Source organism: Mauremys mutica, unplaced genomic scaffold (genome assembly GCF_020497125.1).
Source record: "Mauremys mutica isolate MM-2020 ecotype Southern unplaced genomic scaffold, ASM2049712v1 000539F_np12_subseq_1:119545_obj, whole genome shotgun sequence".
Classification (NCBI taxonomy): Eukaryota; Metazoa; Chordata; order Testudines; family Geoemydidae; genus Mauremys; species Mauremys mutica.
Genome location: NW_025422997.1, coordinates 35,685 through 56,306, shown reverse-complemented (window position 1 = coordinate 56,306; position 20,622 = coordinate 35,685). Strand labels below are relative to the sequence as shown.

General features: G+C 48.6%; 1 protein-coding gene across 1 annotated transcript; it reads left to right on the top strand.

Moving 5' to 3' along the window:
- Window positions 1-210: 210 nt before the first annotated feature.
- Window positions 211-7,277, top strand: LOC123357356 (the record flags this gene model as incomplete). Its single annotated transcript, XM_045000609.1, has 2 exons — window positions 211-639; window positions 6,117-7,277. A coding segment is annotated over exon 2 (1,130 nt), but the record flags the coding sequence as incomplete, so codon positions are not given.
- Window positions 7,278-20,622: the final 13,345 nt, after the last annotated feature.

The following is a 20,622-nucleotide window of genomic DNA, read 5'->3' as shown; positions in this document are numbered from 1 at the left end:
TGCGTTATCGGCCTCTGATCTCTGTCACCATCTCGTCGTTAACAGCAGTTCCATTAATAAGCAATGGGGGTTTCTCCATGAATGTGAGGGCCTGAATTCTCACCTCTCCCATCTTCTCCTGTTGGAAAATGTTTTGCTAGCTTGGCAGTTGGTAGTGTGGGAAGCTAAGATGTTTAGGTTTTTAGGAGGTAGTGTGGGAAGCCTGAGATGTTTAGGTTTTCAGGTTGGGTTAATTAGGTTGTGAGTTTTGTTTTGAGAAGTTGGCCTTGGCTAACTTCCCTCTAGCAGGCATAATAGGATAATAAATTTAGAAGGTTGTCTAGGATAATGTTATCCTATGAAGTTGTAGCAGTGCTTATGTGTATTTTGTTAACCAATTAGCAATTGCTTGCTTGCCTGCTTCAAGTGTATAAAGATGTATGCTGGAGAGAAATAAATTGACTCTTGCTATCCAATCATACTGACTGTTGAGCATCTGTCCAGGTCCGTCTGCGATGCGACAAATGGTGACCCCGACGTGATTCGAATCGAATGCTGATAGTGTCGGTGGCCTGACCCAGGCGGACGAGCCGCGGCGGGGAGTGCTGGAGAAGGGCCGGCCCCCGGGCGTCCAAAGGAGAGGCGCATCTGAGCTCAGAGGTGAGCGGCTAACATGGGGTCCGCTGCATCAGCGGAAGAAAAAACGGTGCATGAATATTTGATACGCATCGCGGAACGGCAGGGAGAAAGGCTCCCCTCTGACACGTTATCCCGCCTGCTACGGTGGGGACAGAAAAGGGGACTTTTCGTTAAGCCGAGTACAATCTTTGATACAACTGTTTGGGAGCGGCTAGGCTCCGAGCTTTGGAAGTCGGTGGCTCAGGGCGATAAGGAAGCCTTCTCCCTGAGCCCAGTATGGGACAAAACGAAGAAGATAGTGGAAACTCTCGCGGCCGAAGCAGGAGTGCAGGCGGCTGTTTCTGAGATTTTCCACCCACCGCCCGAAGTGCCTTCTGTGTTGCCGGTTGGAGCCCGGGAGTTTTTCGGCGGCGAGCCCACGGTGATACCTTTGGCTCCCGACCTGGATGATTTTGCCTCTGTTATGGACCCACTACCCTCCAATGTGGCCCTTGGCCCCGATGTGATTGATCCTGCTACGGTTCCGTTACCCCCCGATACGCCCGAGCCTATGGAGATAGCTTCGCCGTCTGCACCCCCCCCAAAGCCATGCCGTGTCCACGGGGTCTGGGGGTGTCACGATTGCGGGGAAGCAGAGGGGGCTCGGACGGAACATGTGCCATTACAGACATTGCAGAGATACCCTGATTTGACTACGTTTACCCAATTTACTCAGTCTGACGCCTTTTATAAGGAGATGGAGCGCCAGGGTCAACAGCTACAAGACATTTATACTAAGTTGGATCAAATGCAAGGTTTTCCACCTGGATCATCGCGTTCGCATCTTCACGAGTGCTTTCACCCGACTAATCCTTCCGCCCCGCCTGGCCCTGGGGACCCTTCAACTGGGGACCCTCCAGATCCGGTGCGGCGCTGGCATGGAGTTTTAAAAGAAGCCATCCTTGAGGGTTTGACACCTGAGGCTTTTCCAGTGCTCACACCAGACCCTCAACATCCTAATCGTCGGCAGTGGGCTCCTTTGGATTGGAAGTTGATTCGTGAGGCGCAGAAATTGATTATGGCTTATGGACTAGATAATCCGTATGTACAATCTATAATTGAACAGGTGTTTACCGCACAGGCAATGTGTCCATATGATGCGATTAAGCTAGCTGATATGCTTCTTACGCCTACCCAGAGACTTTTGTGGAAAGATGATTGGGCTAAAAGAATTGATTTGGCCCTTGTTCGCAATTTGGATTTACCGGATGATGATGTTCGGCGTGTAGCCACCGTTGATATGTTTTTGGGGACCGGCCGATTTGTTGACCCGCATCTGCAAGCCCGCCTTGACCCCCGAATCCTGCAGCAATCACAGGAATTGGCTCTGGCTGCCCTTAAAGCGGTGCCACAGATGGGGAAGCCGGCCCCTCCATATGCTAAAATTACACAAGGCCCGTTGGAACCTTATGCCACCTTTTTGGATCGCCTCCGAGAGGCTATTGATAGATCCCCCAATCTGACGCCGGAGGCCAGAACCGCAGTTGGACTTGATCTTGCCACCCAGAATGCAAACTCCACTTGCCGCCGCATACTAGCCACCTTGCCAAAAACTGCGACCCTGATGGAAATGATTGAGGCGTGTAACAGGGCTACTATGTTTGAAGAAACGGATAAAGCTACAATTCATGCTAAGGCACATGCCACTGCACTGGCCGTTGCATTGCAACCTCTGATCGGGCGGAAGCGAGGGGCCAGAAGGCCAGCCCGGTCAAGCGGCCTCTGTTTTGGTTGTGGAAAGCCCGGACATATCCGGCGGACTTGCCCTGTGCAAAGTGGGCAGCGACCCCCTGATGTGTCGCCGAAAGCCGCTACCGGCGCTTGTTCACGATGTGATAAGTTTGGCCATCGCGCCTTTGAGTGTTGGTCGCGCCGCAGAAAGGATGGAACACTGCTGCCGGGAAACGGACCGCAGAGCGCCCCTCGGAGGAGCGCGACGACACAAATGCCTCCAGCCACCAATCCGGCTGCCTGGAACGCCTCACCGGAGCAACCCGTGGCAGTGCCGGAGTGGATGTGGCCACAGCGACAGACACAGTCATAGAGGATGACAAAGTTCATGTTTTTCCTTCTAATACTGACGGCCCCTTAGGATTTGGACTGAGTGCCCTTTTGATCGGCCGCTCGTCAACATCAAAACAAGGTATTTTCGTTTTGCCTGGCCTTATTGATGCTGACTATACGGGAAATATTGGAATTATGGTACGTGCCCTTTGTCCCCCTATAACCATTACTGCTGGCACACGTTTGGCTCAGTTGATACCTTTTAAGGGATGTGTGCCCAGGACGACCCAGATTGACCGTGGGTCTCGGGGGTTTGGATCTACCGGACCTCCCCAAATTGCCTTTGCCATGGAAGTTACTCCGCGTAAGCCCATTCGAACTGTTCGCCTCCAGGGGTCCGATGGGCGACAGATTGTTCATGAAGCCCTCTTGGACACGGGGGCCGATGTGACTATAATCCCCTCTCGATCTTGGCCGGAGTCTTGGCCTTTGCGGGATGCCGCCACGCCTGTGAGCGGGATTGGCGGGACTCAGTTGACTCGCATTAGTGTGGATTTTATTACCATTGTTGATGTGGAAGATCCGGCCACGAGCGCGAAGGTTCGTCCTTACGTGATGCAGGCTCCGATTTGGCTGTTAGGTCGAGATTGTTTAAGTCAGTGGGGCGTTGTGCTGCAGAATTCACCTTTTGCCTAGCGGCCATTGAGGGGCGGCCGATCCTACAGCTGGAATGGACAACCACCACACCGGTCTGGGTCGCTCAGTGGCCGCTGCACAAAGACAAGCTCGCCCGAGTACATGAACTTGTGCAGGAACAACTGGCTAAGGGTCATCTTGAACCTTCCCTTAGCCCCTGGAATACTCCTATTTTTACCATACCCAAAAAATCTGGGCGTTGGCGTTTGTTACAAGATCTGCGAGCTGTTAATGCTGTGATGAAGGACATGGGCGCCCTCCAACCTGGGCTGCCCACACCTACTATGCTTCCGCATGGATGGCCCTTGCTTGTTATTGATCTCAAGGATTGCTTTTTTACCATTGCTTTGCATCCTGCGGACCGAGAGAAGTTTGCCTTTTCCGTGCCTTCTGTCAATAAGGCGGAACCTGTTAAACGGTATCAATGGACTGTTCTGCCTCAAGGTATGAAAAATTCTCCTACCATTTGTCAGTTGTATGTTGCTTGGGCCATAGCGCCCCTGCGAGCGGCACATCCTGACTGGATTATTTATCATTACATGGATGATTTGTTGTTTACCAGTGCCCACCTTCCCATGGAACCAGCCATTGCTGAGATTGACTCTGTGTTGCAAAAGGCTGGTTTGGTCATTGCCCCAGAAAAGATTCAACAGCAAGCCCCGTATCGGTATCTCGGTATGGAGATAACCGATTCGATTGTGCGGCCACAGAACTTAACCATTCAATTGGATATTCGTAATTTACATGATGTGCAACGTTTTGTGGGTGACCTGCAGTGGATTCGCGGTCTCTGTGGTATTACAAATGAGGATCTTGCACCCTTCATTTCATTGCTCAAGGGTGGTCGTGCCCCGGATGAGCCTCGCTCTCTTCAAGCTGAACATCATGTTGCCCTGCAAACCATTGCAAATAAGTTGGCCACACGGTACTCCGGACGCATTTATCCGGATTTACCTGTTTGTTTGGCCATTTTTTCTACGGATATTTCCCTGACGGCCCTACTTTTCCAGTGTCATGAAGCCCTTTTAGATCCACTTGTGGGCATTGAGTGGGTTTTTCCGCCTTCGCATTATGCTACAACTGTGACCACGCGACTTGATGCAGTGGCTCATCTCATTCGAGTGGCCCGACAGCGTTTGTTAGCCATTGCGGGCATGGATCCGTACGTGATTTACCTGCCCTTTGATGATGCTACCGTGACTCAGTTGCTTACTATTCACCTTTCCTTTGTACTTGCCACCATGGATTATGCCGGTCAGTTTAGTAGCCATTTTCCCCCACATCGGTTTTTTGCCACTATGCTGCCCTTGGAGAAAGCTCTGATGTTACGATCCAGTCCTGTTGGTGGCCTTACCGTTTTTACAGACGCCAGCGGTAGTGCTCAGCGTGCGGGACTTCTTTGGTTTGCTGACGACCGCTGGCACCACGAGTTTGTTCTTGCTGATGGCTCCTTGCAGGTTTTGGAGCTTCGTGCTATTGTTCGAACCTTTGAAAAGTGGCCCGATACTCCATTGAACATTGTTAGTGACTCCCTGTATGCTGTGGGTGTGCTTCGTCGTTTGGAACGGTCCCTGTTGGGCCGAGTCACGAATTCCGTTTTGTGGACTGCTCTTTTTCAGCTTTGGCATTTGCTGAATGCTCGCCGGTGCCCTTATTTTGTTATGCATATTAGGAGCCATTCGGGACTGCAGGATGGTCTTGCCGAAGGCAATGCCCTGATTGACCATTTGGTTGGCGCTGCCCAAGTTCCAAACTCCTTTGCTCAGGCACGGGTTTCTCATGAATTTTTTCACCAGTCTGCTCGTGCTTTGGCACGCCAGTTTGCGATTTCTATTACCGATGCTCGCGCTATTGTGGCCTCCTGCCCTGATTGTCAACAACATGTGTTGCCCCTTGTCTCTGGTGTTAATCCCCGTGGCCTTTTGTCCCTTCAAATTTGGCAGTCTGATGTTACCACGTTTGCTGAGTTTGGCACCTTGCGCAATCTTCATGTTACCATTGATACCTTTTCTGGTTTTATTTGGGCAACAGCATTAACCTCTACCAGCTCCCGCGATGTGATTAAGCATTGGCAAGCCTGTTTTGCTGTTATGGGAGTTCCTGCGCTCATTAAGACTGATAATGGCGGAGGTTATGTTTCGCATCGCACTGCCCAGTTTCTTTCGCAATGGGGTGTGCAGCATTCTACCGGTGTTCCTGGCAATTCTACTGGACAAGCTATTATTGAGCGTGCCCACGCATCCTTAAAGGCGCTTCTTTTGAGACAGAAGGGGGGCATTCGGAGTGAAAGGGCAGACGTTTTGGACAAGACGCCTGCCGCTCGTTTGCTGAAAGCTCTTTATGTGCTCAATTGGCTACAGCCTGGGAAAGACAGCCAAGTACCCCCCGCGATTAAACATGTTGGTGGGATAACCGGGGACGAGCAGGGTACAAGCCCACGACCCTCGGTCAAATGGTTTGATTATCAGCAGCAAGTTTGGAAAGGACCAGTTGACTTGCTAACGTGGGGGAGGGGTTATGCTTGTGTTGCCACTGACGCAGGTCCTAGGTGGATACCGGCGAAATGGGTCCGACCTTGGCTGCAACCCCGGGCGCAACAACAGACAGATTCGGAAGAGCCACATGAGACGCGCCCAGACGCCGAGGAACCGGAGCCCCTGGAGAATAATTGCTCGCTGGCCACGCCAGGATTTTTGCCCGCCTTTTTTGATTCTGTGTGATTGCATATTAATTGTTTTGTACCCTTTTGTTGCCCATAGGTTTGGAGACGTGCGCTCCGGGCAGTGCAGCATGGCCCGTGCTCCAACGCGTCCCACAAGTCTCCGTGCCCCTGGTCTGGGCTCCTATTCTGCTGGATGCGGAGAGTCAGCCTCGCCTGGTTTTGCTTTGTTGCTTGTTTTGGCGCTCCTTGTGAGGGGAGGCGCCCCGTATGATCTTATACCCCCAGTGAATGCCTGGCTGACTTTGGCGCAGAGTGCCATAAATACAACGGCCTTCTGCCTGCCCCATGTTCCTGCAGTGGGAGCCCTTATGGAAACCTGCTTTGTGGGTGTGTGTACTGAATTGGAGGTGCTGCAGCAGCACACTTGGTTGTTTCGTATCCCCAGGGATATACCTTATGCAGAGTTGTATGCTTTGGGCCCTGGAGCCACTTTAGATAAGTTAGATGCCAGTATGTATTTGTTTCGTTTGGCTAATGTGACAGCTGCTATTACGTGTATGAATTTTGTTAATGCTAAGCATGTTGCTGTTAATCATGATAATGTGGAGCTTGTTTGTCGCCATAAGAGGGATGTATCCTTTGCCTATGGACATATGAAGCTGCCCCTGGGATGGTTTTTGTTGTGCGGCCGCACAGCCTTTACTTATGTTCCAGCTAATAGTTCAGGTGGCCCCTGTGCTATTGGCCGTGTGGCCCCTTTGTTGTTTCCCCATCCCATAGTGAAAGGGCCTCGCCAACGGCGGGAGAGTATCCCCTTGAGCCCTACCTGTAAGGCAGATGTTACATTGTTTTCAGAACGAGAGGCAGCAGCCCTTACTTTTACCCTGGTAGGCCTCCCTGGTTTGGTGGTGCATAATTACCATGCCGTTGCACACCTTGCCTGTACTGTGGCGAAGGCCTTGAATTTGACCTCCACTGTTCTTGCCTTGTTAACCCAAGAGATGGGAGAAGTTCGCCGAGGAGTTTTGCAAAACCGCTTAGCCATTGATTATTTATTGCTGCGACACGGTCATCCCTGTTCTGATTTTGTGGGTATGTGCTGCTTCAATATTACAGATGCAAGTGCGGCCATCGACGCAGATCTGGATCGTTTGCGCCATCTAGCGGAGGGCATCCGCCAGCACCAGGGAGATTTCTGGTTGTGGTCATGGCTGTCGTCGCTACGTGGCTGGGCTGCACATTTGTTACAGGGCTTAATGTTAGGCATGCTTTGTATTTTTGTTGCCTGCCTTTTATATTTTTGTTATGGGTGTGCCCGCCGCTGTTGCTGTGTGGCACGCACCTTGGCAGGACCCTCCTGGCCCCTTGGGCCACTTGCATTACCTGGAGGGAGAATGTGATAGGTGAGAGCAGGGCACTGCGGAAGATTTTGTTACGGTTTAGTTAGACAGCTGGTGTTTTTAATTTGCCCTTTGTTTTGGCTTGTGTAGCTTGTAGTTTGATATTATGAGCTGGATTTGTTTTGCTAATTTTTTGTTTTGATTTTGAGTTAAGGGGGGAGGTGTTGGAAAATGTTTTGCTAGCTTGGCAGTTGGTAGTGTGGGAAGCTAAGATGTTTAGGTTTTTAGGAGGTAGTGTGGGAAGCCTGAGATGTTTAGGTTTTCAGGTTGGGTTAATTAGGTTGTGAGTTTTGTTTTGAGAAGTTGGCCTTGGCTAACTTCCCTCTAGCAGGCATAATAGGATAATAAATTTAGAAGGTTGTCTAGGATAATGTTATCCTATGAAGTTGTAGCAGTGCTTATGTGTATTTTGTTAACCAATTAGCAATTGCTTGCTTGCCTGCTTCAAGTGTATAAAGATGTATGCTGGAGAGAAATAAATTGACTCTTGCTATCCAATCATACTGACTGTTGAGCATCTGTCCAGGTCCGTCTGCGATGCGACATTCTCCTTCCCCTAGAGACGCTGCGACGGGAGCTGGGGAGCGACACAGGTACGTGTCTGTCTCTGACTGGCCAAGGGGAGATTTCAGTCCAATAACCATGTTAACGACAGGGGATTGCAGCCTCCAGCAGCTGGAAGCTGTGTAACAATGGGAAGCGATGTTACTTTGTTCTTGCACCACTATATTTTCAACTGACTTGTCTCTTAAATATTTTAGCTCAGGGATCAGCAACCTTTGGCACACGGCTCACCATGGTAAGCACCCTGGCAGGCCGGGCCAGTTTGTTTACCTGCGATGTTGGCAGGTTTGCCCGATCGTGGCTCCCACTGGACACAGTTTGTCACTCCAGGCCAATGGAGGCAGTGGGAAGTGGCAGGCAGCACATCCTTCAGCTTGCGCCGCTTCCTGCATCCCCCATTGGCCTGCGACGGCAGATCGCGGCCAGTGGGAGCTGCAATCGGCCGAACCCGCGGACGTGGCAGGTAAAGAAACTGGCCCGGCCCACCAGGGTATGTGGATTGGAGTTTCCCCAAGGTCCTTTAAGTGTTTCTTGATTGGGCACTTGATTTGCAAATTCCTTTCTGAAGAAGCTGACCTAATGCTTTACTAAGGCTACTTCAGAATCAAAACACACTGATGTACAAGAACGTAGCCAATATTCCTAACTTTGACTGCAAAAATGATACGCCCACACAGGTAGTATCATCATCATCAGGAGCAAATTATAACCTTTTCATAGGCATCTTACACGCCAACCGTTGTACAACATTTGCTGCAAATATAACAGTGGTTGCACCAATGAACTACACAGTCACAGGTTATTAATATAACATCACAGCCAGGGCTGGTGTTAGGGGGTAGCAAACAGAGCAACTTCCTGGGGCCCCAGACCCCCACAAAGCTACATTGCTTCGGCTTTGGCTTCAGCCCTGGGGGTGGGGCTCAGGGGCCCAAACTTCAGCCCCATGCGCTGGGACTTCAGCTTTCTGCCCTGGGCCTCAGCGAGTCTAATGCTGGCCTTGCTTGGCAGCCCCCTGAAAGCTGCTCATGGCCCCCCAGGGGGCCCCAGACTCATGGTTGAGAACCCCTGCCTTACCCCACGAGTCACAGCAATGTTCAGGTTACTGCCAGGCCCAAAGGACCAGTCACTTCCTTAGGTCAAATGACTCTTAGATCTCCCAACAAAGACAACACTTGTAGCCAGTCCTGTCACAACCTGTATTAAGATTTATTTGAAAGGAAATGAGAGTTGTTTACAAAGTTAAAGCAGTGTGACAAAGCTCTGTCCTTGTCTCCATGGGCCCTGCATTTCCTGGTGGATTTCGCTAGCCTCAGAGGCTCACTGTGACCCTCCACGTAGCCCTTCTCTCTAGGGACAAGGGTCACAGCCCACTGAGCCATTTTCATCGTAAGCCAGTGAGGGAGGGGAGGCAAAGCTCCCCTCCCTCGCAGAGTCTCTGTTGTCTCCCAGTCTCAGTGATTAATCAGGGGAGCAAAGGGGGGAGCCCAGGACCCACCTCTACTCTAGGCTCCAGCCCAGGGACCCTAATAGTATCAGCTGTGGTATCTGACCTTTTAGAAACAGGACACATACAATTCCCTGTTCTACTTCCCCACAGCACCCCCACTTCCTCAGGCTCCACTTCACCCTTACCTCAGGGCTTCCTTCCTTGTGCCTGATCTGGTGTGTACTGCTCAGTCGCTCCCACAGCTCCTGTTCTGCACACCCACCTGCCTAACTGGGAGCTCTTTAACTAGTTTCAGCCAGCCCCTGATTGGCTTCAGGGGTCCCAGTCAACCTAGCTGTCTCCACGGCTTTCTGGAAGGATGTTAATTGGCCCCAGGTGTCTTGATTAACCTGGAGCAACTGTCATTTTGGTTACCATGGTAACAGGGATTTGTTTAGCCTGGGGCTAACATACCTGTTTCTCACTATTTTCCTATAGCCATCTGGCCTTGCCGTGTCACAGCAGCTAATCATCCAGATGCAGACAAGTTACAGTCTTACATTTCAAAAGGTAATAGAAGCTTCTCTAATAAGCAAGCTCTGCAAATTCTTTAGGACTAATCCCGGCTAAGCAGCTGGGGATCTCGTGCTTATGCCTAGGAACTTTGCCCCCCAGAGTCCAAGCAGCATACAGATAATCAGTTCCTTCTGTGTGGGGTTTTTCATCCCCTTCCTGCCATGTGCTCTGAACTGTCAACTCAGCTAATGGGAAGTCAAGAGCACAACAACAGTCTTGTGTCTTCTTTAACATCCCATAATAGTCTCTCTGGTGTGGATGGACCTTTCCTGCCAGGCAGGGTGTAATGCATTCGGCTGTCAATCAGCACTTCACCTAGGTAAAGTCTCTCTCCTGTGTGGTGATTTACAGAGCCACAGAGGCTCACAGTGCATCTAGTCAGATGTTAACCCAGGCAGCAACTCAGTAAAGCATTCAGTAAAGTCTAAACATGTTCTTATAATGCTAATACCTGTTTTAACAATACTAACACAGGTGAGTCAGACCGATTCCACTGTGTGTTTGTCCATGTTCAATTAAGACATAGAGGCTTGTGTAAGAGCTAACGCCTCATCTGCCAGTGTCACAGGCAGGCTGGGCAGGGATGGTGTCTCTAGCCTCTGTTTGCCAGAAGCTGGGAATGGGTGACAGGGGATGGATCACTTGATGGTTACCTGTTCTGTTCATTCCCTCTGGAGCACCTGGTATTGGCCACTGAGCTAGGTGGACCATTGGTCTGATGCAGTGGGCCCTTCTTACGTTCTCAGTCTGTATGAGGAGTATCTACTCATTTGGACTCACTGGGGAGCCATAGAAAGAAACAAGATGTGCTGCGGCAAGAAGGCCCAGTCTCAGCACCCCCGGGGTCATGCTTCCCAAAGGCTAAAACTAGGCCCTGCCGATGAAAGGGGGCACTGCCAGGAGAGACTGTATAAAGGCTGGAGCATCAAACTGTTACCGAAATATCGGGTGCGTCTAGCTCAGAGCCAATAATAGCCTGACAGGGATAAGGAAAGATGCTTTATTCTGCAGAAGAAAGGAGAGCCCTGTAAATACATACAGAAGACTCTGCCTGACCCAAGTTTTACAGATCCTTTATACACATTCAGACAAAGACCAAGCCATGTTAACGCTTCATTGGTGGTTGCCAGACCCCGTGAAACCGTTATCTGGTCAGTGAAAACTGACTTGGAGCAAGATTTCTCTGCTTTGAGGCAGAAGAGAAAAGATAGTTCAAAAGTTCAGGTTAAGGGGGGCCCCAGTAACTTTCACAAAACCACTTTGTAAACCTGAGAGAGCTGCCTTGTGAACAGTGACAGAGAGAATCCCCAGAGTGACTCCTTTGATTCTGCTCTTCTCTGGCCTTTGGTTCTTAGAATCACAGAACTGGAAGGGACCTCGAGAGGTCATCTAGGCCAGTCCCCTGCCCTCAAGGCAGGACTCAGTATTATCTAGACCATCCCTCACAGGTGTTTGTCAGCCTGCTCTTTAAAATCCCCAATGATGGAGATTCCACAGCCTCCCTGGGCCATTTATTCCAGTGCTTAACCACTCTGCCAGTTAGGGAGTTGTTTTTCCTAATCTCCATCCTAAACCGCCTTTGCTGCAATTTAAATCCATTGCTGCTTGTCCTATCCTCAGAGGTTAAGGAGAACAATTTTTCTCCGGTATCTTTGTAACAACCTTTTATGTACTTGAAAACTGATCGTGTCCCCTCTGAGTCTTCCCCAGTTTTTTTTCAATCTTCCCTCATAGGTGATGTTTTCTAGATCTTTAATCATTTTTGTTGCTCTTCTCTGGACTTTCTCTAATTTGTCCACATCTTTCTTGAAATGTGGCCCCCCAGAACTGGACACACTACTCCAGTTGAGACCTAATCAGCATGGAGTAGAGCAGAAGAATTTCTTCTCGTGTCTTGCTTACAATACTTCTGCTAATACTTCCCAAAATGATACTTGCTTTTTTGCAACACTGTTGACTCCTAGTTAGCTTGTGATCCACTAGGACCCCCAGATCCCTTTCCACAGCGCTCCTTCCAAGGCAGTTATTTCCCATTTTGTATGTGTGCAACTGATTGATCCTTCCTAAATGAAGCACTTTGCATTTGTCCTTATTGAATTTCATCCTATTTACTTCAGACCATTTCTCCAGTTTGTCCAGATGATTTTGAATTTCAGTTCTCTCCTCCAAAGTCCTTGCAACCCCTCCCAGCTTGGTATCGCCCACAAACTTGATAAGTGTAACAGAGAGACTCTGCTGCTGGGAGGGTTTCACCATGTGTCAGAGGGTCACACCCTGGTGGGAGTGGGCTAGGCCTGTACTGGGATAAGGTCACTCTGTGCTTCACAGTGTGGCAGAACCTGGAATGTCCATTAGCAGGGAACAATGCTGGGGGGAATCGACATGTGGAAAGGACAGAAACCCTGTCTGAATTCTCTCACATTGCCCTTCTCGCCCTGGCAGGCTACAGAATAATGTCCATACTTTGCTCCAGATCATCCCATCCTCCCCGGGGGAAGGAAATGGCTGCAGTGGAGCTGGCTCAGGTAAGGGATTCTAAGGGAGCTGGTGTTGGGTTCTGCTTGGAGGGAGAGAAGCAGTAAATGTATAGGAGGGTGGGAGCCAGTGATGAGCTGCCAAAATATTAACAGGTTCCCTCCTCCTCACCTCACAAGGGGGTCATGCCCCCCCAGGGGTCATGCCCCATCCAACCCCCCCTACTCCTTGATACCCCCCCCGGGGACCCCTGACCCATCCCCCCCTCCATCCCCTGACTGCCCCCTGCCGCCCCATCAAACCCCTCCTCTCATTCTTGATGCCCCCCTGGAACCTCTGCCCCATCCAACCACCCCTTCTCTCTGTCCCTGACTGCCCCCCCCACCTCATCCAACCCCTGCTCCTTCCTGACTGCCCCCCGGGACCCTTGCCCCCATTCAATCCCCTTGTACCCTGCCCTCTGACCGCCCCAACCCCTATCCAGCCCCCCACAAGCCACCGAACACCCCCTCCCTGCCCCCTGCCCCCTTACCACACTGCCTGGGGCCAGGACGGGGTCCGCTCTGCCGAGACCGCGACTGGGCCGCAGGACCCGACTCCCCGAGCTGGACTGGAGCCGTTCGGCTGGGACCGGTGCTGCAGGGCCTGAGCTGGACCGGATCGGAGCCGCTCGGCCAGGACCAGCCCGAGCCAGGGGTGCTTGGCCGAGACCCGGCTGGGGCACTCGGCCGGAGTCCAGGGGGAACTATTAACTAAGGTTTGTAACCTGTCCTTTAAATCGGCTTCGGTACCCAAGGACCGAAAATTAGCTAATGTAACGCCAATATTTTAAAAGGGCTCTAGAGGTGATCCCAGCAACGTCGGTACCGGGCAAATTAGTCGAAACAATAGTTAAGAATAAAATTGTCAGACACACAGAAAAACAAACTGTTGAGCAACAGTCAATATGGTTTCTGTAAAGGGAAATCGTGTCTTACTAATCTATTAGAGTTCTTTGAAGGTGTCAACAAACATGTGGACAAGGGGGATCCGGTGGACATAGTGTACTTAGATTTCCAGTAAGCCTTTGACAAGGTCCCTCGCCAAAGGCTCTTACGTAAATTAAGCTGTCATGGGATAAAAGGGAAGGTCCTTTCATGGATTGAGAACTGGTTAAAAGACAGGGAACAAAGGGTAGGAATTAATGGTAAATTCTCAGAATGGAGAAGGGTAACTAGTGGTGTTCCCCAAGCGTCAGTCCTCAGACTAATCCTATTCAATTTATTCATAAATGATCTGGAGAAAGGGGTAAACAGTGAGGTGGCAAAGTTTGCAGATGAGACTAAACTACTCAAGATAGCTAAGACCAAAGCAGATTGTGAAGAACTTCAAAAAGATCTCACAAAACCAAGTGATTGGGCAACAAAATGGGAAATGAAATTTAATGTGGATAAATGTAAAGTAATGCACATTTGAAAAAATAACCCCAACTATACATAGAATATGATGGGGGCTAATTTAGCTACAACGAGTCAGGAAAAAGATCTTGGAGTCATCGTGGATAGTTCTCTGAAGATGTCCACGCAGTGTGCAGAGGCGGTCAAAAAAGCAAACAGGATGTTGGGAATCATTAAAAACGGGATAGAGAATAAGACTGAATATATTATTGCCCTTATTTAAATCCATGGTACACCCACATCTCGAATACTGTGTACAGATGTGGTCTCCTCACCTCAAAAAAGATATTCTAGCACTAGAAAAAGTTCAGAAAAGGGCAACTAAAATGATTAGGGGTTTGGAGAGGGTCCCATATGAGGAAAGATTAAAGAGGCTAGGACTCTTCAGCTTGGAAAAGAGGAGACTAAGGGGGGATATGATAGAGGTATATAAAATCATGAGTGATGTTGAGAAAGTGGATAAGGAAAAGTTATTTACTTATTCCCATAATACAAGAACTAGGAGTCACCATATGAAATTAATAGGCAGCAGGTTTAAAACAAATAAAAGGAAGTTCTTCTTCACGCAGCACACAGTCAACTTGTGGAACTCCTTACCTGAGGAGGTTGTGAAGGCTAGGACTAACAATGTTTAAAAGGGAACTGGATAAATTCATGGTGGCTAAGTCCATAAATGGCTATTAGCCAGGACTGGTAAAGAATGATGTCCCTAGCCTCTGTTTGTCAGAGGATGGAGATGGATGGCAGGAGAGGGATCACTTGATCATTGCCTGTTAGGTTCACTCCCTCTGGGGCACCTGGCATTGGCCGCTGTTGGTAGAGAGATACTGGGCTGGATGGACCTTTGGTCTGACCCGGTACAGCCGTTCTTATGTTCTAGCCGCTCAGGTGGAACCGGACTGGGCTGCGTGCGACGTCCTCCCTCCCACCCGGCCCGGCTTACCTGCCTACTGCTTGTTTCAGGCTTCCCGCGAACATTTGATTCGTGGGAAGCAGGGGAGGGGGAGGAGAAGGAGGGCGGAGCGTTCACAGGAGAGGGGGAGGTGAGCTGGGGCCGGGGGCCAGGTGGACAGCTGCCCGAGCCTTTGTTAAATTTAAAAGCTTTTTTAGAACCGGTTGTTCTGGAACAACCGGTTCTAAAAAGGCTTCTAAATTTAACAACTGGTTCATGGACCCGGCTGGAGCTCACCACTGGTGGGAGCTGCTAGAGGTGGTGGGAGGCAGGAAATATCTTGGGTGGAGAAAGGGAGGGGACAGGCTGTGACAAACCTGCTGAGACTTGTGTAATGTAGGGTGTGATGGGTTGTCACCCCAGGGTGCAGTCTGGGGGGCTTCTGGGAACCGCTGTGCCCTCTAACCCTCAAGCTGGGCTGCCCCTTCTCACGCTGCTTTGCTGGAGATTCAGCCAGCCTCTCCAGGCCCTGTTATCACCGAACACGACAGCAGGTGGCGCCATGGAGCCAGCTAAGCTACCTGAGTGCTTTACCTCAGCCACTCAAGAGAGAGAGAAGACAACAGCCAATTTCCCAGTGATAAATGTTAGCAAAAAGAAATCCACTCGACCATGGTTCCCTATTTAAAATCCCAGTTTTTAATCTATTTAATGTATGCCGTGTGTATTTTGTACATTCTAGTCAAAATATTGTGCTGAGCCAACTCATATGCCTACGTATATTACATCAGTACTATTAGCTGCAACTAAACTTTTGATCTCATCCAATAAGGATATCCAGTTAGTTTGATAGGATCTATTGTGTCTACACCTTTTTAATGGGTACTAATTATATTACCCTCCTTTCTTTATTAATGAAATCCAGTATCGGCTGCTCCATTCTCTTGCCCAGTATCGATTTCAGACTGACACACTTGTCATTAGCTGCGTCATCTCTTTTATAGTTTTTAAATATTGGCACAGCATTAACTTTATTGCAGTCTTCTGGAATTTCCCAAGTGTTCCAAGTCCTAATTAAAAACAACATTAACAGTCCACCACGCTGCTCCAGCAGCTCTTTCAAAACTCTAGTTATCTAGACCCACTGATTTAAACACATCTAACTTGAATAGCTGCTGTTTAACGTCCTCGTGAGTTACTTTTGGAATGGAAAGACTGTCAGCGTCAACATCTTATGATATGAGTTACATCATCTGTTTTTCTCCAAATCCAGGAGAGAAATATTTATTGAACACTTTTACCTCTTCTGCATTATTTTGATGATTCTGCCATTTCCATCTAGTAATTTACCACTATCATTGCTGGGGATTAATTTTGTACTTAATATACTTTTTTAAAACTTCCTTCTTATTTTCATAAATTGGTCATTGATTTCTGATAGCTTCCCTTACCAATTTTCTACAATTCTGACTTTCGAACTTCTATTCTTTACTATTGACTTCCCCTTTCTTCCATATATTTTATTTGGAGAGTGTTGGGAGCCACCAGCAGGGTCCAGAGACAGCCCCATCTCCTATATCAAGTCCTGGCTAGTAGGTATGTGATAAATGTGAAGACCCTGCCTCCGTCTGTCAGCTGGGAGACACAAAGGTTCTCTCTTTCCACCCTCTGATGCCTCCTGGCTGCTCTAGGCAAAGTGAGGTGGGACTCTGTTAACATGTGCCTCCCAGAGCTTCCATTTCCCTGGTGCTGCTGTTCTGTGAGTAGTGGGGCTGTGAGTGGGGCAGCAGGTACTGAGTGTTGGACTCTTGCTCTTTCAGGGGCTGATGACCTTCGAGGAGGTGGCTGTGTATTTCACCAGGGAGGAATGGGCTCTGCTGGACCCCACTCAGAGAGCCCTCTACAGGGATGTCATGCAGGAGAACTATGAGACGGTGACCTCGCTGGGTAAGGAGTCCTGTCCCCTGGGTTATTAGAAGCTGTGGGGTCTCTAAAGAACCTGAGCAGTAATAACTTTATTCATCATCCATGTTTTGACAAGTTTCTTTGCCCCCCTTTTTTTCCTTATCTCCCATACACTAGCAGGCAGCAGGGAGGGAGGAGGTTGTGAGAGATGAGGAGGGAACAGAAGAAGCTCCCAAGGTGTCGGGAGGTGGTGCCAGCTGCCAGTAATGGGAAGAAGGAGAGGGCAGAGTGGAGGAAGGGCACCCAGGAAGTGAGCTGGGTGGGTCAGTGGGAGGGAGGAGAGGTTTAGGGATCTAGAGCTGTGGGGGATCCCAGACCTTTAACCCCGAGTCCGTACCCAAACCTCAGGTAAATCCCAGACTTCAGCATAACCACTCTCACAAAAGCCTCAGCTTAATATAAGGCCCTGAACTGTAGCAAGCTTAGGCCACGTTTACTAAATCGAATCATTAAATCGACCACGGCTAGATCTATCTCAGTGTGTCAATCCCGGCTGTAGTGTCGACCTGCCCTTAATAACCCATTTATCTATGTTCACCTCCTTGCCCCTCCACGCATGGTCCAAGCTAATAAGCAATTCTCTGATCATGACGTCTTACCTCTAGCGAGTATGAAATTGCCCACAAGACGTGAGACTGGGTCATACATCGTAAAATCAGGTCGGGGTCAAGAAGAGTGAGAGTTTGGAGAGAGTCTTGTCCCCCCTCTCCCCATCTGCAGCAGCCACAAGCTGTCTTCTCTCCCTGCTCCTTGGATCTCTGAGCCTGTCCCTCCTGAGGCTGCGTGGCCCAGTTCTTGTTTCTGACCTTCTCCTTTTCCGGAAGAATTAGGGGCTGTTGCTCCTGAATGTTAGTGTGTAATTCCCCAGCCTTCTCCTCCCACTGGGGGAGTTTAATTCTCCCTCCCATTACCCCTGAGTCACTAGATTTCCTAATTCCCAAAAATGTGCTTTTGCGATGTCATAGTTCTGGGGTAGCGAAGCCTTTGACCTGCCTCCATGGTCTGCTCAAGGAAGGGCCCCTCAGGTGTCAGGCCTCCAGCCAGCCCCTCTCTATGGGCAGGGACCCACATGCCTCTCCTTTTTGACCAGGGTGTGAGGATTGCAGCTTCTCCTCCACTGTGTTCACTGGACTAACGTCCAGTTCCTGTGCTTTGCTTTCACGTAGCTGTCATGGGGTGATATGAATGGGTCATTAAGGACTGGCTGGGAGTAACCTACATCAACGGAATACCCGACAGAGACAAGGGAATGATTGTCACTCAGGGCTGCCCAGAGGATTCAGGGGGCCTGGGGTCTTCGGCGGCGTGTCCCGCTTATCTGCTCTGACACCGCTGTTGCCTGATTTGGGGAGGGTTAGTAGGGACAGTGGAATTTATCCACTTAATTTAGTTGTATTTAATAATTAATTTTCTAATTAATTAATAATATTAGTAATAATTAATAGATATTAATAATATGGGTATGGCTCGCCAATATGTGTGATCAGAAGATAAAAGTTCGTCTTGAATCAGGCTTCACAGAATTTAATACAAGGAGATTGGGGTATAACAGGAATTTACACTGAGACAAAGTTTAGTCAAACAAGACCTTTTATTTAAAATCAATGAAACAAGAAGTAAATGTAAAATGTTAAAAGCAGTATGAGATTACAAAGTTACAAAATATCACAGTTCTTTAAGAGATATGATATGATATTACACAGTTCTGAATGCACTTTGCAGCAAAAAGGGTGTTGTTCACACGTATGCTAGAGGAAGTATAGTTATAAAGAAACTGGTTATGAATTAAACCCTTCTTAGCATAGATGCTTTAGAGGTGAAGTAGAAAGTAAGAATTATTTCATACTTACAACTTTGAAAAGAATTAATACTACGACTAGTATTGACAGCTTTCGTAGGAGAAAGAGGCTTCGAAGCAGGTTGAGACGACAAGGAAACAGAGAGATGTATCGCCCGCCCTAATGGTGGATTATCACACCTTTTATAGGGAGAAATCCTTCCTCCTATGCCCAAATTTGTCTTTCCCCCATGGAAAGGTGAGGGTACCTGTTTTCATAGGCTGACCTTTGTGTACGTATTAATGACAACTATCTACGTATCTTGTGGTAGACTTGTTATATTTTGTGGGCAGAAATACCCTACTTTTGCACCTAACTAGGTGAAAGGTTAGCAGATATTCAGAAAGTCCCTAGACAATTTGCGTAGGTTTATTTCCTATTATCACTTTTCTGAGTAAGGGTCTTAAAGGTTGCTTTCAGCATCGCAGAGGAAATAGGCCAGGATGTCTGGTCTAGAAGCTTCTAGGTATCGTTACAGCTTATTGCAAATTCTATTAATCTATGCAGCCTACACACTTTTATCAAAAAGACATTTTATACAGACCAACAGATTAATCCTCAGGGCTACACCACAGACCATTTTCCCCGTGTCCCCCTTACCAGCTCTGACACTGCAGAGCATTTACCCTGTGTCCCCTGTTCCCCCTCCTGTTTGACTCAGTTTATATAGTAATATGCTCAGCTATACCTTTGCTTAACCAATCATTGTACTGAAATTTAATTAACCAATCCTAACACATTGAAACATAATTATCTAACCAATTGTATCCCACTACCCTAATTAACTTACACCTAGCAAAATGAATTGTACAGCAGACAAAAACAATTAGAGAACCAGACTGATTAACATTGTAAAAGTGGTGGCCATAAAGATAAAACAATACAAAAATGAGGGTTTCACAACCACAAGCATTGAGAAATGATTTCTTGCCAAACAGGCTGCTATCAAAAAAGTTTTCTTTAACCATCTTAAGATCTGTTTCTTTATCTGGTGGTGATGGGCGCTATCAGGACAGGATCATCTTCCTAACAGCCCAATAGCACCTTATTTCAGTGTGACTGGTTTGGGATGTGAAGATGTGACCCTTCGCTTCCCAGCTTATGGCTGCCCTTGCTGCTTAGCCAAAGGCCTTAGCCTAAGAACAAGGCCTCAGACTGTCACAGTAAGAGAAGGCCCTTACAAATACAGACAGTGATTTTGATTCTCTCTTTTCACACTCCTGTAAGTAGCTAAGTGATAAAAAATACCCCTAAGTTCTTAAACTATAGGCTTTACAGGCAGGCCTGAATATCTCTATTCTAACAGTGGGTTCTACCCCTTCCTCCCACTCTGTGTCTGTCTTGTGTATTTAAATTGTAAATTCTTCAGGGCATGGGCCATCTACTATTCTCTGTTTGTACTTGTCCTAGCACAATGGGGACCCACTGTTAGTTGGTCCTTAGGCACTAAGGTAATTCATATGATTTATAATCATAATAACTCTCCTGCCACTTTGAGCCAAGGAAGCTGGCCTTGGGATGTTACTTCCTAAAAATGAGCTGGGGGTTAAAACCATGGACTATTCTTTGTGACAAGTATCCCACAAATTCCACTGACCTCCCTTGTTTTCTTTGCCTGGATTAGGGTTTCCAGTTTCCAAACCTGATGTGATCTCCCAGCTGGAACGAGGGGAAGAGCCGTGGGTCCCAGACCTCCAGGGCTCTGAGAAAGAAGTGCTTCCAAGAGCTGCCTGCACAGGTGAGGACTTGGTTAAACCAACTCAACAACTGTGTGGGAATGCAGGAAACATTCGGGATGCCCTACAAAGACCCTGTGAGCTCTCCAAGTTCAGGATTGTTCCCTGCAGATGTGGAATCGTTACGGCAGATGTCACTCATGGCTTCCCTCCTATTCTGACTGACAACTGGCAGCAGGTCCCGCCCCGATTTCTCTTTCTCCTGAGTGTTCTCATGAGATGCAGACCAAAACTGATCCCTTCCTCTCTCCTCTGGGGAAGGTTTTAGGGAAAATCAGCTCCTGATAGGTTT